This window comes from Trachurus trachurus, assembly GCF_905171665.1.
Source record: "Trachurus trachurus genome assembly, chromosome: 4".
NCBI classification, from domain to species: Eukaryota; Metazoa; Chordata; class Actinopteri; order Carangiformes; family Carangidae; genus Trachurus; species Trachurus trachurus.
The window spans coordinates 3237252-3262094 of NC_139898.1; the positions used below are offsets into that span (position 1 = coordinate 3237252).

General features: G+C 43.4%; 1 protein-coding gene across 2 annotated transcripts; it reads left to right on the forward strand.

Annotated features, from left to right (window-relative positions):
- The first annotated feature begins 971 nt into the window (after positions 1–971).
- LOC310984975 (leucine-rich repeat-containing protein 24-like) lies at positions 972–23238 on the forward strand. 2 transcript variants are annotated; one of them, XR_014595343.1, is made up of 9 exons: positions 972–1509; positions 11261–11443; positions 12271–12357; positions 12505–12696; positions 12784–12952; positions 15206–15468; positions 19176–19760; positions 21918–22784; positions 22892–23238. XR_014595343.1 is itself a non-coding variant. In XM_083970368.1 (8 exons), the coding sequence occupies exons 2-8, from the start codon at positions 11276–11278 to the stop codon at positions 22350–22352; spliced, it is 1899 nt and encodes a 632-aa protein (XP_083826494.1). In that variant the 5' UTR covers positions 972–1509; positions 11261–11275; the 3' UTR covers positions 22353–23238. The 2 variants fall into 2 exon arrangements, 1 of the variants encoding a protein (XP_083826494.1); XM_083970368.1 differs by having other exon boundaries at positions 21918–23238.
- Positions 23239–24843: the final 1605 nt, after the last annotated feature.

A 24843-nucleotide genomic window follows, 5' to 3' on the forward strand; every position in this document is an offset into this window, starting at 1 on the left:
AAAAGAGCACAAAAAGTTTGGACACCCCTGGTCAATTTGTTTGTGAATGTGAACAGTTAAGCAAGTGATCTCCAACGGACATAAAGTTTTTGCAATATTTTAATCAATATCATTGTATTATTTTCGCTTTCTATGATTTTAGTTTGAAAAAGGGAAACAAAGCAGCAGGCTGCAAAAGAATGAGAAACCCAGGAGACTTGAGCTCTCAGATAACATTGACCAAGGTATCAGACAAGATATATTTACTATTTACACACTGTGACAGTTTCCAAAGGGGGGGGCTACTATAACTAACTATGCAGGGTGGCCAAACCTTTGCCATAGGCCCTTTTCCTTTTCTGTCATTGAAAATGTAAAAGATTAAAATAAATATATACATTATGAAATGTGTCATCTGTAACTCATTTTGGAGATCATTTCATCTTCCACTTACTTAACTGTTCACTTTAACAGAAATTTTGTCCAGAGGTGCCCAAACGTTTGCATGCCACTGTAGGCCTATACTAATGGCTATTCCAGCAAAAGGAAGTTAATGTATGTATGGTCTGCATGTAGTAATGTAGAATTAAGTAGCCTCCATATACTGTACATCTCAATCTGTTTTTCAGTGTCATCATCCTATTTCATGTCTATACTAAACTTTTTAAATAGAAGAATGTATAATTTAACTATTTAACTCATGGATGTGTCACTCACATCCATGAATGGAACGGTCTGTCCCTGCTTTTATCAGTTTGCTGTTAAACTAAACAGACAGGTATTTCAACTGCACACGTGGAAAAAAAAAACTAAAAGTAAAGAGGAAGTAGATTTTATTTGCAGTCTTGAGTAGATGCAGTGAATTGACTTTGCAATGCTCTTGCTTATGAAATTGTTCTTTACCATTACTGGTGGCAGGTCAGGGTGGATGGGTAGATGGGGGCTATAGCCTACGACATGAACTGCAGCAAATCTTGTGCAAAAATGAATTTGATAGGCAATTAGTAATGTGTGACGAGGCTTTTATTCTGAATGAGTCTGGCGGAAGCGTCGCTGTTGTTGCTGCTGGAGCAGCGTGGGACTTGACCGTGGTCCTGAGGAGCAGCCGGGAGGCGGAGTGGGACCAGGAGGAGAGGGCGCACTGGAGGAGCGGAGCGGAGCGGCTCAGCAGCTGGATGTGGGGCTCTAACAAAGACACCTGAGTCGTCTCGGTCCGGTTCTGTGTCGGTGCTGCAGGATCCGCTCCGGCCTGCTGCCGCTGGTTGACGCGCCACCTGACGTGCGGCTGCTCCATCCCCCCCCCCTCTCTCTCTCTGTGTGTTTTCATCGCTGACGGTGTGTGTGTGTGGTGGAGGATGCGACGGGCCCACGGTGCCCTGCTCTCCGCGGAAACATCCATCAGCTGCGGCTCTGCTTTCGACTCTTAACACCGAGAAGAGATCACAATAATCGTGGTGGTATAAAAAGTGAGAGGGCGTCGAGCAGGCGAGGACATCACGGTGGGACCCTCCTCCATCCTTCCTCAGTCAGGTATGAAGCAGCGATAAACCGCGGATGGATTATTTTATGCTGAGATAGTCCAGGTATGATCTGACAGGCTGTTGTTCTGCCGTACATTTTGTACGTCTGTCTACACGGAGGTGGAGCAGCAGGCACTGATGGCCATGTACCATGTACTGTAGCCTCCAGCGCAGGGATCAGGCATTGTTTACTGTTATTATGTGTTGTGGGCTCAGCCTGCGAGGTGGCCTGGATATTCAACCGCTCCAGCTTTCACGATTACATGCGCCGTGACTATAGTAACTGCATCTCTGACAGATGAAGACACATGGCTTTATGGTGCTGCATGTCCAATCAGTCAATAGGGATGATGGCTGTGGACATGATCTACCTGCAGGGCTGCTCCAGCCTTTAAAGGACCCCCATACCAGCAATTACTGATAAAACATAAAGACATAGAATCATATCACATTGATCCATGATCCCAAATCCAAATGTATATGACAATACTCAGGCTTTTATACAAGGTGAAGTGTGTTTATGTTTGTAATATTCAGCTTTTGGTGACATTTTCATAAATAGGCTATGTGAATTCAACTGTAATAGCTATGTAAACTCAACATATAGTACATAAAAGAGTTGGATATATGAGAGCAGCTACTATTTTCTTTGTAAAGATATAGTGGAGTAACAGCATCCTGAGGAGAGTGAAGCCACACCCCCTCCGCCTGTGTTGTCATTTGCATCAGTTCTGGTTTCCCCCTATCATAAGTATGTTTGGCAAATGTTATTGTCTCTATGTGGCTTTCTGCTGCCATGTGGCGCTCATCATCGCTGTCCTGGGTTAGTAGGTGTGGCTGGATATTTCTTAAACTCTATTCAGTCGTACTCATGTGTTCAGCGGTCATTTTAAAGCAGAAGTAAGCAGAATGTTTGTGTTAATATAAGTCTTAAATAGTTATATCTTCCAACAGCAATCACTTATATAGAGTGTTTGGTCTGTCAGTCACTCTGCTCTGCTGTAAGCCGAGGAGAAAACTTTCCTTGTATCCTACAACCTTTATCCAATGAGGAGAGAGAACGGCATAAAGGGGCGGTCCTCTCTGTGTGTGCAGCCAAGGGATGCGCGTGAATGTGGTGACGTAGGGACGAGGGCGGGGACTGCTAACTCCATCTGCTGACAGGAAGTTAGCCAAAACGACCGGATCGCTTACTTCTGCTTTAACATGGCTGTGACACCTTGCTAAAAAAAACATGAAGAGGATTGAGATGCTGGGTACTGGACTTTTTTTTTATATAGAGGTGCTTGTCTCTTTATATACACCAAAGTGGTAGATTTGTAGAAACACCACTCAATAAAATGCAGTCCGATGCAGCTCCACCACCTCCAAACATGTACTTGAATTTAGAGCTTTATGAAAGTGTCAAAAAAAAAAAAAGCTGAGTGTTATAGGCACTGAAAAGTATTTACATACCTGCAAAATAAAGTGATTATAAAGTCTGTATTCAGCAAGCGGAAAATATCAAAATAAGGTTAATAAAACAGAGAAAACACAATGTGCCCTCCAAATTCTAAGGGTTCTTCCCTGGCCAAGCCCCCTCCCTCCCTCCCTCCCTCCACCAAGTTTGCTGCAGTTCAGTTCAATACTTTTTGTGCAGTCCGACTGGCAAATGAACAGGCAACAGCAACAAAAACACAACCTCCTCTGTATAGATGATTATTAACTCTATTTTGTCTTTCATGCTAACGTTGCCTGTTCTTCGGTCTGGCCTTGGTTTCTAGATAATATACATGTAATTTAATAAGCCTGTTCAAAGGGCAAGACTACTGTGATCTTATACCCATCCCGTCCTTGTGAAATGATACATTGGGGACAATTGACGGGATTTTATAATGTCGGACACAAACAACCCAAAGATGAACTGAATGGACTGGAAGGTCAAAGGTCAGGGTAACTGAGAAAACAACATTTGAATCAAAGTTCACATTTCGAAGTGATGGAAGCAGTCTGGTTTCTTCTGAAACTTCTGAGGCTGGTTGAGTGTTTTCTCATCGATTAGCTGTTACTCTTTCAAAATGATCTGGTGTGACCAGTTTCTATGACATCAGCAGGGTGTGTTTAGTGACCAGGGCTTTTGTTTAGCTCAACAGTAGACAGTAGACCAGTCTAAACTGTGAGCAAGAGTGAAATCAGACATACTGTATAGTCTCACTGTCTGTGCTCATGCTGCATGTTTGATTACAGAAGGGGGGGTTTCATTCTGGTATGCAAAGTTAACATTTGACCATTATCCATCAGTCTGTGGTCCCATTGTTGTGTCTGTGGCTCAGGAGGAGGTCGAGCTGGTCATCCACCAATGAGAAGGTCAGAGGACAAAAGAACGTGGTTGGACTGGGAAAGAAAAAGCTGCTTTTATGTGATGATGTAAGAGTCAGGGAACGAACCCAGACAGCAAAAAGACACTGTGGCAGATCTGGGCCAGACTGTGGGTAACATCCGGTGCAGATCCGGCAAACGGGTCCGCACCGGGGTCTTTCTTCACAACGGCCCAATACCGGCGAAGATACGGATTACTGATCTGGAACGGACTTGGGCCAGTTGTGGCCCAGTACAGTCAAAAAAGCAATGACATTTGGTTCGGATCCGGCACAAATCCGTGATTCAAATTTTACATCTGGGCCAAATGCGATCCACATACAGCACAATCAGGAACAGATTTGGGCCAGTTCTGGCCCAGCATAATTAATAAAGCTAATGACATTTGGTTCGGATTTGGCACAGATCCGTTATTGATATTTTAGGTCTGGGCCAAATGTATACACATACAGCACAAAGAAATGGACGTTTGTCTTCAAAAAAATTTATTATTAGGTTTACATTAACCCAACCAAACAGCTCTCTTTGTCAGAATTACATGTACATGGACAGCTCTCTCTGTCAAGACTTCATGTTCATTTAAAACCCTAACAGCTCTTTGTCAGAACATGTACATAAAAACACAAAACCACTCTTTGTGAGAATTTCATACATGTAAAACTCAACCAGGTCTTTGTCAAAATTACATGTACATGAAAACACAAAACAGCTCTCTCTGTCAGACTTAAATGTACATTTAAAACACCAAACAGCTCGCATGCAAGCTGAGGCTGAGCACAAACCACAGAGCAAACATTACCTAGAGAACAGTTGACCGGCACTTAGTCACAAGCATGTCCAACAGTCCAGAATGAGGATATAGTTTGTTGTGACTGTTGTCTACAGCCACCCCGCGGTCGGAGGCCAAATTAAACCACCTGATGGCATGGTGGTTGATTTCCATGTCTGTTGTCTTTCCCCCCAGATGGTTCTCGCGCACAGCCCCTGCAGTACATTAAAATAAGAAAAGCACACAAAAAGTTATGGTCCAGAAACCACCGACTCAACATTTTGATTTCCGTCACTTAAATCCTACAATGCAGTTTTGTATGAAATAGTAAACTACACAAATGACTTTGGTCATCTGTGACATTTTTGTTGATAGGATTCAGAATTGTAAGAGTTTAAATGATCAGTTCAATATTGCATCAGGTGAGGGATTAGTCAACACTTACGTGGCTCCCTCCCAGACCGGCCAGCTCTTAAAGTGGGCATGAACACTTCCAAGGCGGTTTCCAACATCTCATCAAGTGGTCCAGCCAAGCTGTTAAATTGTAGAGAAAATAAGAAGGACAATATTTTAACAAAGCTTTATGGAATTTGGTTAAACAAAGTGCAACAGAATTAAAACCACAGTTAACTTACGTGACAGTTTGGGTGGTCAGAGGAGAAGTGGTGGAGCAGGAAGTAGCAGTGTGATTTGCACTAGAGAAGAGAAGAGAGGAGGGAAGGGTAGAGTTCTATTATTTCTGCTGGAGCTGGATGATGTTTCAAGTCTCTACATAGAAGGTGCCCATATGAAGTATATCTTCAGTATTAGGTCACAGAGTGACACAGAAAAAAACCCCACTATTCACAAGAGTGGGAAATCAGTTTTGTACGATATGCAACATATTAATCATGATAAAGTGCATAATTTCTATTTTATTGACTAATTTTGTGTCAGTTTCACAGAATCTGAAAAATAGAGAGGAAACACTGAAAAGAGATCTCAAGGAAATTTAAATCAAATGCAACTGAACTTGGTTATTTGGTTACTGGTCGGACCAGTCCCAGCCTGGTCAGATGCACTGATGAAGCCTCTTGGATGAGAGGTGAAACGTCTTCCTAGACAAATAACCAAGTCCAGTTGCTTTTGACTTAAATTTCCTTGAGATAACTATGACCTGGACAAATGAGAATATTCACAGGCTTACTGAAAAGAGAGCAAATCATGAAATGGGACTTTTTAAAAACTCTGTGATGGTTTTTAAGAAATGAAACCACTGGCAACCACTACAATCCATGTATTAAGGGGGGAAATATTGATCAGGAAAACAAAAAAATGGATCTGTTTGACTATTTGGACTAAAAAAAATGTTTTACAGTTCTGGAAATAAATATGTGAAAACGAAGAATGAAAAACCAAGTATATGGACAAGTAAGTGAACATGCAAACAGAGTTTTCCAAAATCTCCACTCTGGCCGGAGTTTTTTAGAAAGAATCGTTTTCAGGGCCCTTTGCATCTAAACGAAGGGTGCAAACGATGGTTAATGTCTAAGTTTAAAAAAAATAATAACCGCGTACGTATAAACCATGGATGTATTATATTAACGTATAAACAGAGCCTCGGTTTTTTACTCTAGGCTAATTGTTGATAGACATCGGCCGTATCATAATCAAAACGGGAGGGATTTGACAGCTAACGTCCTGATGTTAGTTTGCTGCTGCTGTTAACTTAGCTGTCAGCAGCAGCAAAGCTAACAACTGCGATAACCATGAGTAATTACAAAAACGTGCACACAGAAATAGTAATGTTTGTTCAATAATTCGTTTTATAGACTTAACAAACATCAGATTAGTCAAAACGGTTTTGGCAGCTCGGAGCCCCCACATTTGGTGCCTACACCGGTGGCTAACGCTACCAGTTAGCCGCTTGCTAAAATGTTACTACGGAGTGAAAATAAAGTGGTAAAATCCCCGGTTTCCACTACAACAGTCAAACTGAGCGAGAGAAAACATGAGACAAAAGGAGAAACTACCACTAAGTTAGTAACTTAGCTCCTGGAGCCAAATTAGCATATCTTAGCCATGTTAGCCATGCTAGAATATTATCATAGTAGCTAGCTAGGCTATATTATACAAAAACGCTGAAATCCTTGATTTAAAAAAATGTACATGTATATATACAACAACGCTTCTACCATTATTTTAATAGTGACTGTAGCCTAACTTACTTACCAAGAACTCCAATGACAGATGCTCTGCCTGTGTCCTGTCGATCCGCAGTCCGCTCTGTGCTGCGCTCCCGTCGAAGTGGTTAAAAAAATGGACAGTTAAAATTTGAAGTGATTAAAAAAAAAAAAAAAAAGGACAGTTGAAAATTTGAATTTCAGCGCATCTGGGCTGCGGTGCCGAAACGGATTCGAGCCGAACGAATGTTTATGACTGTCAGCCAGCTGTCAGTATGAGTCTCCACCCAGACTCGTTGCAAAGCTGGGTCAGAGGCGCTTGGTGATGTGACTGCTACGCGGATCTCTCGACTTGTAGCCGGATCCGGTGCAGTGTCTGCTGCTGTCTGGGAAGGTTAGATTAGATCAAGAAGGGTGTGTGTGTGTGTGTGTGTGTGTGTGTGTGTGTGTGTGTGTGTGTGTGTGTGTGTGTGTGTGTGTGTGTGTGTGTGTGTGTTTTGATGGCTCTGTACCTCAGCCTCATGGTGTTTTTGGAAGCTGCCTCCTGTTTAGAGTTTACTTAAGCAATATTACCCGAGAGGGTGTGCTTTAACGTCATTTGAGCACGACGGTGATGCGGTCAGGACCGAGGCGCTTGCGCCGAGGTCCGCAAGCATCACCGAAGTGCTCAAATGACGTTTAAGCACACCCTCGAGGGTAATATTGCGATTATACAACAATTACCAACAAAATAGAGCGTATAATTAAATAAATATTCATGTTGATGGACGTTTTGCTCTCAAAATTTAAAGTTTTTTGCGAGTGTGCTTCCCGTTTCCATGGAAATAAATGGGGTCTGACTAATAACTGAAACACAATCAGTCACGTCAGTAGACTCCTATGTGTAATGGAACCTAGTTCACCTCTACAGCAAATAGTCCGAACCTTAGTAACGACCTAGCAACAGAAATGATTTTCTAGTCCCAGATGAGTGAACTCTGAGCTGACGTTCATGTTTTAACGCGGTCTCGGACTTTCCCGAACTAAATCAATACTGCACAAACTCGCCCAAGTTATAACAAAGATGCCGTTTTTTTCCTTTCACAGATGTAGCTTCTACAACCGCAAACTCTGCATGTAAATGAAGTTATAGCGCCGTGTCGCCGACACAGCTGATAGAGAAAGCCAAACGATTACTCCAGACTATTTAAAAGCCCAAAAGGCGCAAGCGAGAGAGAGGGAGAGAGAGAAACATACAGGTAATCACCTCCGTTTTATCCAATGAAATATTCAGCTCCAGGCCATATTTTAGAAAAACATATTCACCGCGATCACAACTCGTGTCTCTCCGACTTTGTAACGTTACACACATGGGAGGGAGACAATCCTCTCGGCTGTAACGGGGAAGTTTACAATAAACAAAAAATAAAATAACATAATTGTTCTATAAATGTGACTTTGGCAGCTGTCAGGAACAACCTACAGGAGGTCAATGTAGTTTGTGATTTATTTTCACGAGTAATAAATTACGTTTTTCAAAATAAAAGGGGGAAAAGTCCATGTTGCCATGGAGATGTGTAAACAACATGACATGGCGAAGTAATATTTTCAGTGATAAGTCAGCCGTGCTGTAATGCTGATTTGAGCACGTTCTAAATGTCTTATTGACCAATCAGATTGCTTGGTCGGAACTACTTGTTGTATAATGCTGCATTGAGCATGGACATTTGACCTGAGATCAGATGTTAGAAATAATCTAACCAAATCAAAATGTCTCATTGATTCATTTAAACGGTGCTGTTGGATTTAACAGCCACTTCAATCAAGGAGAGAGCAGCAGTCTTTCAGCAGCACTGGACCATGTTCCAAGAGAAATAAAGAAACAGCCTTGAACGTGGATCCGTCCTCAGGCCAGTGTTTGAAGCCACGGATCGTTTCTATGGTGACAGTGATGCACATGCTGGGATGAATATTCAAAGGAACATTAATTCATAGTGATGTTGTCAGTGCCTGGATTGTTACGCACTCACATGGCTTGTCAGTGTGTGCCAGATCCTTAACACATCTTGAGCTCTGTGAGTCCTGTAGTGTGAATGCACCATGTTCCTGGGATGTCAGTCCGCCTGCACGTCCTGCTCTTGTGAATGAGATCGCTCTGACGGAACCTTTTTAGCCAAACATCCATTTGGACTCAGGGATGAGCTCAAAGTCACATGTTTTTGACCATAACTTACAGATTCACACATTCATTATGCCACAGTGATAAAACCATAAGGATTTTATGAAATGATGACATTTTATATCCAAAATGTCAAAGGTCATTGTCACTGTGACATAATGAAGCTTTTATAGACTGTATATGTTCGTGAAAATCTTCCCAAGACTAAAGTAGTAGTAATGGCAGTAGAATCATTTTTAATGCACCACTTAAAAAGTGTACAGTTTAGTTCAGCTCATTGATTCGATCAATAATAACATTGTACTCAACAAGTTGGTACAGTAGCTCAGACCTGGGAACAGTTACATAACAGCTCAGACAGGTCCACATCCATCATGTAATCCAGTGGTGTGCATCTGATCGCCTGTCTGCTCGTGTTTCTTTTTAGTGATGGAGCCTCGGTGTTGCTCTGATTGTTCTGTCAAACTGATGACTCCCATGTGACTGAAGCAGAGTGTGAAGAGTGTGAATGTGAACAGGAGCAGAGCGACCTCTGGATCAAGGCCTCCTTTGAAATCTGTCTGAATACAACTGAATCCCATTTACTTCAAAACAAATATATGAAACACAAGACAGGGAGACAAATTAAAAGTGCGCAAGTTAATTGCCGATTGTTTTCAACATGATTGTTGCTATTATTTTAGTTAAACATGAGGTCTGAGGCCCATTAGCTGTGTGTGTCTGCAGCATCTCTATTAAACCTTCACACCTTCACTTCTTCCCCAGTGTGTGGTTTGAAGTGGCTGCTTCCACTCCTTTCATTTCTTTCATTTCTTTCATTTCCCCTGAGCAGGCAGAAACGTTTCCACTGAGAGGAATTTTAATCATTTCAACAGTTGATAACACTGACATCAGTGCAGCCTGTAAACATAATGTTTCTCCTTGGCAGGTTGAACACAGCTCCTGCAGGAGGAGAGTCTGCAGAAAAGCTGAGCTGCTGCTGAATGCAAACAGAGTTAATTCAGCATTCAGCTTTGTGTGGAAGAAAATGAGCGAGTAGCTGAAGGTACAGGCCAAAGATCAGGTGTATAATAGAAGAATTATTCAATTCAAGAAATTTCATTAACCCTACCCAGTGGACATGTATAGGGCATGTATAATTAATACAGAAACACACCCACATGACATAGAACACACAATCAGTGCAAGACAAAATGTTTACAGCAACATGAAGAAACAACAGCGGTGCAAAATCGATCACAAAAATAAACTTAATGTTACAATATTCTCCAATGTTATAACAATATGATGGGAGAATGACATTACTAGTGTAAATAAATAATAGTAAAGAAATATAACTGACCGACTGTACATGTTTTGACATAAAAAGTAACTGTATGATATATATATTTTTTAAACAATATTTTTTATTGAAATGTCAAATGTATTTCAAACTCAACATTAAATGTACAAACATTTTCTCCCATATCCCCTCGAACAGACAAAAAAATAAAATAAAAAAGCAAATGGACAAATTAAATAAATAAATAAGAATAAAATGGGACAAAAATAAAAAAAATAAAATACAATTAAATACAATTAAATTAAATTAAAGGCAGGATCATTTCATAACCTGTTATTCAGACAGTGTTATCTGTTTCATTGGTCAGGAATGACATAAATGATTAACTGTATGATATTTACCATATGAGGTATACTGTATGATCATGGATGAATAGCGTATGTCGAGTGTGTGTACAACAGATGTGATTGATGAGTGTGTTTGGCAGGGGGAGCAGAGGGATGAGAGATGTTTTAAAGACACAGACTGTTATCAGCTTGTAACGTGGCCTAACACACACTCCGACTGGCCTGCAGCGGTGTGGATCCATCAGTGTTCTCCCTCAGTGGAGGTGGAGGTGATGTGGAGTGTGTGGTACTGATGGGTTGAAATCAGACTGTTTGACTGTCTGGAGCTGCAGTTTGAACAGTCGACAAGATATTTTCTGGCAAATGGAGGTGACCATGTAACAATGTCATGATTATTATGACTATTTGAGCCTGACTGTAGCTACTTTCCTTTGTGATGAATACTGTACTTAGCAGTGGTGGCACGACCTTTTAGTCAAACAATGTGTCTGACTCATGTTTGTCTTCCAAGGCCAGTATTTGAGCGTCTGAGATAATTCAATACGTTTTATTGTTGGAAGCAAAGGGAGCAAGATATTTTTATAAGAAATATCCGAGACTTGCTTTGATAGATTTTATTGATTGTTGTGTAAGAGCTGATGATAAGTGATGATGTCTGTGTTACTGTCCTCTCCTCGTCCCCTAGTCGTGTGTTGGCGTAATGGCCGTGATGTTGGTGCTTCTTCTCTCCACGCTGCTCATGTCCACCCACACTCCCGGTGGAGCGTCTCCGTCCTGTCCTGTGAGCTGTCGCTGCTACAGCCTCACCGTGGAGTGTGGCTCCACCGGCCTGAAGGACATCCCCAAGCACGTCCCCCAGGCCACACAGGTGGGTCCACCGCTCTGAGACAGGACATCCACTGACGTTACTGCAGATGTCACCCTCCTTTTACCCCTGGACATTTTTGTCCACCTCTCACATTTTCCCAACTCCCCACGGTCAAATGAAAGGTCACTGGGGCCTGATTTTTGGCAAGGAGGTTTATCTTTGGGTAAACTCTGGATGTCCCTAATTTCAGAATGAAAGTCAATTTTTTGGACCTGTAATGCACATTTTAACCATACCCATGACCCTTCAAGTGGACAAAAATGTCCAATGGGTTTTTTAATGTAAAAATAAAGTAAAAATTTTAACTAACAGATATCACCATAAAACTTCCCAAGTTTATTACTCACATTAAGACAAATATTTTTTGTATTACAAGTTTTGTCAAATTTTATGTTTAAATAGCCTATGTAAATGAGGCAATATCTAATGAAATATGCGCTCATTTCCAGAACCGAAATCTGAACAATAGATAAAGCCCCTTTCAAAATTCTTGTTTTATTTTGTTGACAGTTTTTACTGAGGGGATTTTGGATATCTCTTTTTATCACTAAAATACTGTCACCAGCCATAAACCCCATAGAAATGTTGTGTTTTTGCAGCAAAAACAACTGGCCAGGAAGGGGTTAAAAATGTTGAAACCCATGTCAAAAGTGATTTTCATGTTTAGTCAAGACCCAGCCCTATATGTATCACAAATATTTTGGGAGTAACTGATGTCTAAATTTTGTCCAGAGGTCATGGAAGTGGTACAAATTGAAGGATCATCCGAGGGTTTGATTCTTTAACACATTCATCACATGTCTTCATCTCGTCTTCTCTCCATCCAGACCATCTTCCTCCAGGACAATGTGATTGGTCAGATCCGTCGACAGGACCTCATTCTGCTGAGGCACCTGCACTACTTGTATCTGCAGGTACACACACACACACACACACACACACACACACACACACACACACACACACACACACACACACACACACACACACACACACACACACATGGATGTAAAAGCTGTAGCTCCTGAGCCAGTAAGAGTTTGATGTTCCTCCTCTCCTAGAACAACACCATCTCTGCAGTGGAGCCCGGCTCTTTCCAGAACCAGGGCCAGTTGTTGGAACTGGCTCTGAATGGAAACCGGATCCACCTGGTCACAGCCGACATGTTTCAGGGACTCGAACACCTCCGCATTCTTTACCTGGCAGGAAATGACATCACGCGCCTGCTGGACTACACCTTCCGTGGATTACAGGTGAGGCACATTAGAGCGTATGTACAGAGCTCAGTCTCCTGCTCAGCAGAAGATCATGTGTCTTGTACCGTTGTCTCCGTGCTGCAGCGTCTGCAGGAGCTCCACCTGCAGCACAACAGCATAGACATGCTAGCGGACCAGGCTCTAGCTGGCTTGACTTCTTTGGCTCTGCTGGACCTGAGCAGGAACAACCTTCACACCATCGGTCCTGCAACCCTGAGACCTCTAGTCAGCCTGCAGGTGCTGCGCATCACAGGTGAGCCCACTGCTCACACACACACACACACACACACACACACACACACACACACACACACACACACACACACACACACACACACACACACACACACACACACACACACACACACACACACACACACACACACACACCACTGTAAAAAAAAAAAAAACACATCAGGTATCAAATCTGGTTACTAACATTTGATGTTGGTCTATTTACTTAAAGGGATAGTTCAACATTTTGGCAAATTGGCCCATTGACATAATCCCTATAGCCGGTCCGTTACCTTTAATTGTTAGTGCAAGCTATTTTTAGAACGGCGGAGCAGAGCCGTGAGCTGCTCAGAGCTACGCTACAGAGGCTAATGGGATTTCTTGGTTTCCCTCATCAAACTCATCAAATACACAATCCAACAACTCCAAAACACTCTGGTGGACAAGTTGTGACCTGCACATTCACCACGCTATGAGATAATAACAGAACGTTATGAGACAGAGTTGTTTTAGAGGCAAATACAGAGACTGCTTGTCTAAAAACTGCCCCCGGCGGGAACGCGTATCAGCGGTTTTGCATGAATTTACCCCGACTCCGTCTCGTAACGTTCTGTTATTACCTCATAGCGTGGTTAAAGGTGCACGGTGCTCCTGGTGTAAGAATGAAGGGCTCATTTTGGGCTAATGAAAACACAACAGTCCTTGGTGATTATACTCTGGTGGAAATATGTTTATGGATATTTATATTCCATCTCTGCCAAAAGATTCCCTGAAATCATAAAAAAAAACTGTCCATTTGAGATAATAACACACAAACATTTTTTGTGTCTTTTTTAAACACAACCATTAAATTTTTTACTGCCTGCAACCACTGGGTTTCATAATTGGAGCCTCTTTTGGCAGCAACAAGCACAAGCTCTTCCTGTAGTTGCAGATCTAATGTGATTGGCTGAGCTGCCTCAGTTACTGTAGTTTTCCCTGGTCCTCTTGTGTGTTTTAGTTTCTGTGGTTGTGTATCTAATTAGTGGTTTGTTAACATTGTTCTGCAGAGAGTGATGTGATTAGAGGAGTTTTTAGAGACCACAGCCATGTTTCTCTAATTCAGAGTTTTCCTTTTCATTGCTTCACACTTCATATAAAATGTAAAATGTTTTTGTGGTGCTGTGAGCGGAGCAAAGATTCACTCAACCCCTCTATACTGTACACTGCTCTCTCTCTCTCACTCTCTCACTCCCACACACACACACACACACACACACACACACACACACTGATAATGGCCCCATCTGTTGATTGGATGAAAACGACACATAATGTGTGTATTTGCATGTAAAGCGGGGAGGTGAGATCCTATCACAAGTGGTAAGTGGAGTTGCATTTCGAAGTAGGTGTTATCAGGGCCATGTTAACATATTCTCAGGACGTCTGCATCCTGGCTGTCGCTGTATGTTTGAGGCTTTATATAGGAGATGTGCTTCAGTATTTTGTCCTGCTGCAGCCACAACACTTCACATTCACACTGTGTCACTGTTTCCTACAATATCTGACAGCATCATTCATCTTTTTGGTCTTGTTTTAGGCTTCTCAGGTGATAAGGTTAAAGTTAAATACTGACAAGGTCTTCAGTGGCTGAAGCACAAGGTGGGATGCTTTGACTTTTACCATGTTTAATCCAGTATTAATCCTAATCTAACCAGGCAGGTGTCGGCCCATAGCTTTGTATGTTTACACCCACCTGATCTGGATTTAGTATAACAGTCTAACCTGTTCTCTTAACTCTCATTATCATTTCACCACAGAATTCTACTGAACCAGTTTATGTACAGTATCACTCTGATGGCAGTTGTCCAGTCAACTTTTTTTTTAGTTTTTTTTTATTGTGCAATACAAGTGACAAACATAAAGCAAACATAAAGACATGACACAGCACAAGACAAGAAAGACATGACACCGCAACACAGCAGCCAAAAGAAAGTAGAGTTAAAGAGATAAATTGTGATAAGAGAGATACATATATAGATATATACAGTCAACATCTATTTACTGTTACTCCAAACATTCAACCCACTCAGTGCAGTTTTCCTGTTTGAGTTCAGTACAACATTCATACTGTAACCTTTCTGTCAAAACCATAAACACCCTGTTTGCTCGTCTCAAAGCACGTCTTTCTTTCTCTGCCGTGTCCTCATCCTCTCACCACTGGGACCTCCGCTGTGTCATCACCCGCGGGTTCAGACCCTAACCTCCTGTCCTCTCTGTCTCTCCGCCGTAGACAACCCGTGGCGCTGCGACTGTGCTCTCCACTGGCTGAGGAGCTGGATCGACGAGGCGGGGCAGCGGCTGCTCAGCTCGGCGGAGCGTCGGCTGGTCTGCACCGAGCCGCCGCGTCTCTCCCACCTCAGCCTGGTGGAGGTTCCCCTCAACAGCCTGGTGTGCATCCCTCCGCTGGTGCAGCTGGAGCCCAGGAGGCTGGCCGTGCGCCTGGGGGAGAGCCTCAGGGTGTCCTGCCATGCCTCTGGCTACCCTCGTCCTCAGGTAGGGGTGATTAAAGTGAGCACAGCATCCAGCAGTTTCCATGACGCTGGTCTGCTTGCAGCTGCAGTTTGCATTTAAACACCTGAAGATGAGCCCCTTTTTCAGTGTATTTCAGGATGTGGACTTCTTTACCCAGCTCTATTTGCACTCAAATAGATGTAGTACTTAGCACCTCTGCCAGGCTCTCCTGCTGCACTTAAGCTTGTCTCTCAGTTGTGACTTGCTGTGAATAAAAGCATCTGCTAATGAGTGCATGTAAATGTGATGCTTGTAAATGGCCTCAGTGCCTTTTATTAAAGCATAATGATTTAATGATTTATTTTCTTCACAAAGGAAAAACATTTTTGAGACTTGATTACTGTCACTGAGGAACAACTAACTCTCTGACTTTCAGGGAGGAACAACTTCTCCCAAAACACACTCCCTCCTTTGCTGATTTGTCTTGATGGGGAGCACTGATTTATAAAGTCTCTTCTCAGAGGAGCTGAGGACTGGTGACTGAAGGCCATGACACAGACGGACATGTGTAATTTTATTTTTTTAAGTATCGTTTCGGGCTTTTTATGCCTTTGATGGATAGGTTCGTTCATTTTTTATTTTACAAATCATTTTAAAATCCAATATACATTTTCAATTCATACTGTACAGCAGACATGATCTTGTAAAAAGGGTTCCTATTTCTACCTAAAATCTAACCTTATCCTAACCATCTAAGGTAATTCCATAAGTACATAGAGTATATGTTTTACCCCAATAATAACACAATAACGACTCATCAGACACAGGTACATGAAACAAAAAACCCGAAAAACAGAGCTTGATTTAAACATATTTCAGCAGCAGTTTTTTGTTTTAATCTCTTTTTAAAAATAGACAAAGATGCAGACTCTTTTATTGTGCTCTCAATCTCACTCCAAGACTGTGGTCCTTTAACGGTCACACTAAGATTTGTTCATTTCAGTTTCCATCTCTTTCCCTTTATAAGTAGTTTCCCTCTTGTGTTGTATTCATGAGTGTGTAAAGAAATTAGGATGAGATGGCAGAGTCTGTCATAGTGATAGGATAGTGTTCGTCTTATATTGGAAGCCCAAGAAAATACCAGAGAAGTCTTCAGCTCAAAGTAGTAGAATTTACTCAGGTCACAGGTACAGCAGCTCTGGGCTCGGAGTGACAGAGCTCGTAGGATCTCAGTCAGGAACGAGCCCTGATTTCAGGAAATGCTTCACTTTATCTTCTTGGGCTGGGCCTGCCCTGTACAGAGGTCGGATTTTCACGTGACAGAATATAATTGGTGACGGTCAGTTACCTGTGACGTGGACAGGCCAATCACTGTCCACGCATGTTCTCAAAATATGATAAGCAACATTGTGTGTGTGTGTGTTGTTGTTCAGGCGTGTATCTAATGTAACAGACCTAACTGACAGATTAAGAGAACTCAGCAGCTACATCTTGTTCTTGTTTATCAAGCTAGAGTCACACTATCTGGCTTCATGTTCACACACATCTGGTTATGTGCGTCCACGAACTGAAACAGAATACATGACATCTCAAAACATACATCAAGTTATGTGCATTCAGGTATAAAAACAGAGTACATTATATCCCACAACATAGCCACTGTAACAATAGTAGAGAGACAGAGACGGGGGGAATGACATGCAGCAAAGGGCCGCCAGTGGAATCGAACTAGGGTCGCTGCGGCGAGGACCATAGCCTCTGCATATATGGGGCGCCTGCTCTATCCACTGAGCAACATGATGCCCCGAATGTGTGTATTTTTAAAAAATAAAGTAAAGTTAACACCTGCTGGTCTTCGTCCAGATGATTTCATGTTTAAATAAAGTTCCAGGCTTTGTTTGGTCTGCTGGTTTCAAACATGCAGTCTGATGTCATCAGACAGGAGTGTCTCATCAGTCAGTGTCTAAACTCACCAGCACCTCAAGTGTTTTCTCTGATTTCCCTCTGGACCCCCCCTCCTCCCCCCCCTCCTGCTGCCTCTGTGTCGGTACAGTCAGACAGACTCCACTTGTCTGCTTTACCTAACAGAAGCTGTCTTTACACCATTACGTACAAACCTGTGTCTCTCTCGCTCCACTCACCTCTGTCCCTGGAGGTTGGACTGAGCTGTCTGTGGATCTGGCTGTGTCTTCTCCTCACACAGCTCTCACCTCATTTTCTCTGCAGTGAGCTGAAGCAGAGTGAGAAACAGAGACTTGGTGGTGGGGGGCCGTCAGAGCAGAGTAATTACAAGTTGACAGCAGATGTTCAGGGTGACAACAGATGTTGAGGTTGAAACCAGATGTTCTTGATGAAGTTGTTGTTGATTTTTTTTTAAACCTTTATTTAACCAGGTAAAACCCATTTTTTACCCCCTGTTTTTTTTTAAGTATTTAAGTATATTTTTTGGGCTTTTTCATGCCTTTTTTTTTTTTTTTTTTTAGATTTTTTATTCAGATTCATGATTTATTGTCCCCGAGGGGAAATTCATTTTCACAGTTCTGTTCCAGACAAAGACACTAGCACACGTGCAGGACCAGAAAAAATACATACACATATATACAAATAAACAAAAACCATGACATCTACCGCCTGCTGTTTAGAGCTGTAATTGCAGGATGAAGGGATGAAGCTTTTGCAGAAGCGGGTTGTTCTGCAGGACAGTTGTCTGAACCTTCGACCAGAGGGGAGGAGGGTAATGTAATGGGTGGTGGGGGTGCAGTGATTTGGTGGTGGCAGTGCTAACTGGCAAACCTGGAGTTGGAAGGCCAATTATTTTTGAGCAAGTGTGAGTGACTCTGAGAAATGTGTTTTTGTTATTGAGGAGCAGCAAGATGAAATAGCAGGTTGCACAGTACAGAGAGAGACAGGAAATGGGGAGGCAGAGAGAGGAGGAATGACATGCAGGAAAGGGCCGCCCTGATGGCCAGGACTTTAGCCTCAACACATGGCACCTGCTTAAAGGGATAGTTCACCCAAAATTCAAATTTCACTCATTATCTACTCACCCTCATGTCAACTAAGAGCTGTGAGAATTTTCAGAGTCCTCCGTTCCTTCTCTGAGTTACGGCGGGGTCCGCAGCAGTATTTGTCCATATAATGGTTGTCAATGGATACCAACTTTCTTTGTCCAAAAAGACACACCAAAAAACATCCAAATACCTCCATACTGCTCGTCTGTAATGTCCCTCTTGTATTGAAGCCCCGACATGAGAAATTGTTCAGAAAAAAATTAACTAAGTCTATATTTTAAGCTTGTTTGTAGCGGAAGCTCCCGGTGTCTCAGTTCACTGCTCTTCCTGTGTCAGTGCAAATCACGCGAGATTTGCACCGGCGGAACAATTTCTCATGTCGGGGCTTCAATACAAGAGGGACATTACAGACGAGCAGTATGGAGGTATTTGGATGTTTTTTGGTGTGTCTTTTTGGACGAAGAAAGTTGGTATCCATTGACAACCATTATATGGACAAATACTGCTGCGTGGACCCCCCCATAACTCAGAGAAGGCACGGAGGACTCTGACAATTCTCACAGCTCTTAGTCAACATGAGGGTGATAATGAGTGAAATTTGAATCTTATCTTCTTAACTATCCCTTTAACCTCCTGTGCCACTAAATACAAATACATTACAATACATTTTGTTTTTTGGGGGGGAGTTTAGGCAAAACCATGTCTAATGTTAGTGACACCACTGATCTTCTTCTGCAGGTGACCTGGAGGAAGGCGTCCCAGGGTAAAGTGGCGCTGTCTCCCAGAGGTCTGGTCCAGGAGCTGGGTGGCGGTGGTGGCGGCGGTGGTGGAGTGGGCGTGGCCGAGGAGCCGTCAGAGGAAGGCAGGGTCAGTCTGCAGAAGAACGAGGGCGAGCGCTTCGACCCCGACACCGGCAGCGGCATGCTGTTCCTCAGCAACGTGACCGTGGCTCACGCGGGTTTCTACGAGTGCGAGGCCTGGAACGCAGGGGGCGTGGCCAGGGTGACCTTCCAGCTCGCCATCAATTCTTCCACCTCCTCATCCTCCTCTTCCTCCTCCATCTGGGCCTCGTGGTCCCAGGTGTCCTCCCCGTACTCCCCCGTCTGGCCCCGGCTCAGGAACCACGGCCAGGCTCTGGGCTCCGACGTGAGCCGGGAGCCTCTGTACGCTCTGGGCAGCATGGCCTTCAGCGCTCTGGGAGCCGCCACCCAGACCGCCATCGCCGTGGGAATCTCCCTGCTGGCTCTGACCGCCCTGCTGCTGGTCGCCATGATCTACAGCCGACACCACCAGCGAGAGAAGGAGGCTGACGGAGCAGAGAAGGTGTGTGTGTCTGTCTGGTCAATAGTATTTTTTTTAAAAACATCACATCCTATACTTCAATGTTCAGATGACGAAAGAGAAGGTCAAGGGTCATGAGGCATTGAGGGGTCAGGTGGGTGTGTGTAGGGTCAGCAACTCACTGATGTGCAGTGAGCTAAGGACGAGTCAGTGATGTGCTAATGTTGAAATCTGATTTTAAAACAGAAGAACTTCAGTTTTACTGTGATTACTCCCACTGAGACATCCAGGCATTAGTCAAATCTGAGCCAAATCTTTCCTTTAAGAAGCATTACAGATGAGTCAGACTCTCATTCAGCAATGGATCCACAGACGTTATGATTTGGTAAATATCCTGCCATCTATTTTACGGTATGTGTTCTGAAGCAGAATAAGACTCAGTGGTCATGTTGAAGCTGACAAACAGACACCAAGATATACAGTAGCTTCACATGCAACTAAAACAACAGCTAATCATGGGGTAAAACCCATTAGAGCTTCATTCACAGTAGTACAGCAACGTATTTCCTGTTTGGCGGTAAAGTAAAGTTAATACCTGCTCTGGTGCCTACAGTAGATCTGATGTAGACAAACCTGACAACTGTTCTTGGTGTAGTTAGCCTCTGTACTCTGTTAGCTACAGGTGCTACCACAGCCACAGCTCCTATTTGCCTCTTTTATTCATTTTTTATTCAACCTTTATTTAACCAGACAGATCATTAAGAACCTCCTTAGTCCTTATTTACAGTGATGGCCTGACAAAAAGCACAAGCTTTGTGAGGCGGAGAGGAAGGGGGCTGTGAAAGAAAAAGGATTGGTTAGAGGGACGACAGCACACAAACGCAGCTATACAGACATACAGCAAGGCAACAAAGACATCCATCCATCCATTTTCATCTGCTGTATCCGAGTGTGTGTGTGTGCAACAAAGACAGCCAGGGATAAACAAAGCAGAAAAGCTGTGACACACTAGAGATGCAAAGTACAGGGCCATCATGGTATACAGCAACAACAGAGTGAGCTCAATGTCATTATGGTGAACAACCACAGCCACATAACAACAGGAATGCGAGGGACAGTGGGACACAACCATATGGGAAAGAAACAACTTTTCACAATGAGCAGCAGAGAAAAGTTAGGATATTAGGCCAGGCAGGTTAAAGGGATAGTTCAACATTTTGGCAAATTGGCCCATTGCCATAATCCCTATAGTTTTAGGAGTAGGTTCATTACCTTGAATTGTCGGTGCAAGCCATTTTTAGAACGGCGGAGCAGAGCCGCGAGCTGCTCAGACCTACGCTACAGAGGCTAGGGTTAGGGATTTCTTGGTTTCCCTCATCAAACTCATCAAATACACAATCCAACAACTCCAAAACGCTCTCGTGGACAAGTTGTGACCTGCACATTCACATTTTTGAGGTAAATTCATGAAAAAACGCTGATGTGCATTCCCGTCGGGGGCAGTTTTTCAGCAAGCAGTCTCTGCATTTGCCTCGAAAAAAACTCTGTCTGGTAACGTTCTGTTATTATCTCATAGCGTGGTGAATGTGCAGGTCACTACTTGTCCACCAGAGCGTTTTGGAGTTGTTGGATTGTGTGTTTGATGAGTTTGATGAGGGAAACCAAGAAATCCCATTGGCCTCCGTAGCGTAGCTCTGAGCAGCTCACGGCTCTGCTCCGCTGTTCTAAAAATAGCTTGCACCAACAAATAAAGGTAACGAAGACTATAGGGATTATGGCAATGGGCCAGTTTTCCAATTTTCAACAGCAAGATAAAGTTACAGCAAGATAAAATTGTGAAAACATAAAACAGGGTTAGTAACAAGGATAATTTCATCACAAAATAGGCCTGAGCCAACGTACAGCTCAGAAAACAGGCCGATGAGGCAGGAGACTGAGAGGAAGGTTGGACGATGGGAAAGCAGTTGCAGGGATCTGTGAGAAGGTGTGAGATGGCCTCTTTGAAGGCCGGGATGGAAATGAATTTGTCCAGTTTGAGGTGTTTTTGTAGTGCATTCCAGGCAGAGACAGCAGCCTCACTTGATTGTATTTGCAACTCCACCGATTCAGCACCGACCAATATTAAAACCTGTCATTTTTCCCACGTCGTTGTAAACTGCTGTACGACAAAAGGTGACGCAGGTGAATTCTGCCCCGCAGGAGGAGAGCATCCTGTACGTGAACGACTACTCCGACGGCCCCACCACCTTCGCCCAGCTGGAGGAGTATCGAGACGAGCGCGGCCACGAGATGTACGTCCTCAACAGGGCCAAGCCCGTGCTGCCCCCCGCTCCGCCCACGGCCGTCACCACCACCACCAACCTGGGCTGCCCCGCTCCGTCCGACACCTCCAGCCACACCCACTCCCACTCCTCTGGGCCCGGCCAGCCCATGACTCCCACTCTGGTCCCCAACAAGCAGCAGCAGCAGCAGCAGCAGCAGCAGCAGCAGGAGGGAGACATACGGACCATGAGGAGAATGGCGGGGGAGGGAGGGGAGGCCGAGCCTGTGATCACGTCAGAGGCTGAGGGGATGTTTCTGAACCACACGGGCCTGTTCATGGACTCTCAGATCGCCTATGAGATCCACTGCTGAAGGAGGGGGGGAGTCCACCATGACACAGACGCTGTGTGTGTGTGTGTGTGTATGTGAGAGAGAGACAAACCTGTCCCATCTGCTGACATCTACCAGAGACAGAAACACTCCTTCCTGTGGAGGCCTTTATTTCTACAGACTCATCCACAGTTACACTCTCTGACTGGAGGTTCAGCAGCACTGGGGCTTTTCAATGGACATATTGTGACTTTGCATGTCAACACATCAGCGGTAATGACCATTCTAAGGCCCTGCACTCAAAGAAGGACTGACGTGTGCACCGAGCTGCACACACCCTTGAATTGTCCTGTACATGAACATGTGGGTCAGCATTTATCAGAACCAGAACCCCTTCGCCGTCATTGCTGTACTACAGTTAACATGTGTCCTCTGAGAACTCACACAGAGCCAAGTAAAGTGGTTATTTGCAGGGTGAGTACAAGAAAAGGGAGAAGTTGTGAAATCTTCCACTTACATGAGCATGTGGGAACCCTCGTGTGTTTTGTAACTGTTGTTGATTCATGTGTTGATTCATATAGAAGGCAGTGCAGTGATGGTGAGACAGAGGCAGCAGCTGAGATGTATTACTACGTCTTTAAAAGTATGGTTCATCATGAAGGAGAAAAGGACGTGAGGAAAATTCAGGTTATTTTCAATCTGGGTCTTAACCTCCCATCTTTTGTGATAGTGATCAGTTCTGACCAACGTCCTGTCCAAACATAAGAGACACTCTGTATGTGTATCACAAATTGATTCAACTGTCTACTGAGTCTGACACAGGTGGATCTGGACCTGGATGACTGGTACCATGAGGCTGATGTCAGATGTCACTTAGGTCCAGTCCAGAGATGAGCAGGTTCACATGAAGGAGACAGAGCTCTTCATTGATTAGAGGTCAAAATCATTAAATCAGAAGATGAGTATATAATTGGGTTTTTTGATTTACCGGCCAATGTGTGCTTTAAAGGGATAGTTCAAATTTTTGGGCAAATTGGCCCATTGCCATAATCCCTATAGTTTTAGCAGTAGGTTTGTTACCTTTAATTGTCGGTGCAAGCTATTTTTAGAACAGCGGAGCAGAGCCGTGAGCTGCTCAGAGCTACGCTACAGAGGCTAATGGGATTTCTTGGTTTCCCTCATCAAACTCATCAAATACACAATCAGACAACTCCAAAACGCTCTGGTGGACAAGTTGTGACCTGCACATTCACCACACTATGAGATAATACTCAGAACGTTACCAGACAGAGTTGTTTTCTAGGTAAATTCATGCAAAACCACTGATGCGTGTTCCCATCGGGAGCAGTTTTTCGGCAAGAAGTCTCTGCATTTGCCTCAAAAACAACTCAGTCTCATAATGTTCCGTTATCTCATAGCGTGGTGAATGTGCAGGTCACAACTTGTCCACCAGAGCGTTTTGGAGTTGTTGGATTGTGTATTTGAAAAGTTTGATGAGGGAAACCAGGAAATCCTATGAGCCTCTGTAGCGTAGCTCTGAGCAGCATGCGTTTGAACCGACAATTAAAGGTAACAAACCTACTCCTAAAACTATAGGGATTATGACAATGGGCCAATGTATTCCTTTAACCGTCATGAGCTGTGGGTGGTCAGAGAGCGAACAAGATCACAGTTACGAATTCCCTCCTTAGGGTGGCTGGGCTCACCCTGAGAGGAAGAAGGTCAGAGAAGAGCTGCTGCTCCTTCATCAGATCAGAGCTGCTCCTGTCTGATGTGTTGAGTTCACCCCACTGAGTCGAGCCAGAGCAGCCGGGAGGTGTTTCCATCTCCTCTGGCCTGTGAGCTTCCAGAGATGGGGTGTGCTGCTGGAGAGTGTTCTCTGAACTACCTTATCAAATATTTTGTTTCATTGTCTTGTTTTTCAACATATCTAGTTTAGAGCAGCTCCTGACATGTGTCGACGTTCCGACTGAAGTGAGTTTCTTTTCAGTTGTACAAAGAAAAATAAAATCTTTGCTCATCAAACAGTCCTCAAACATGAAGCATGTTCTTCTTCTTCCTCTAGTTCAGTGATTTCAACTCATGTCCCACTTGAAAGTCTCTTGAAAATGTTGTCGGCTCATGCAACAATACAGAGGCCAATTAATGAGAGCATTTTTTTTTACTAGGATCATTAAAATCAAAGGATTGAACTGAAAACAGGGGGAGATCAATGTTTCGATATGAGGAGATCAAGTAGATTCTCCATCTGTCTTTTCTCTTCTTTACTCTCTTTCCCTTTCTTCCTGTTGCTAACCAGCTATTCTCTTTGATGCCTTAGATGTGATGTCTCAGTGCAGAGTCAAACTGAGACAGCAAACAAGTATATTGTGTGTTTTGGCCAATGACAAAATAATTCTACAGATTTGGTTATCACAAGAAAGTAAAAATATATTCTAATTATAAACTATATTATTTTCAATTACTTAAAGATAATTTAGTTTTACATTCACAGCCCACGGCTTCAGATTAATCCTTTGATTGGTTGAATGTC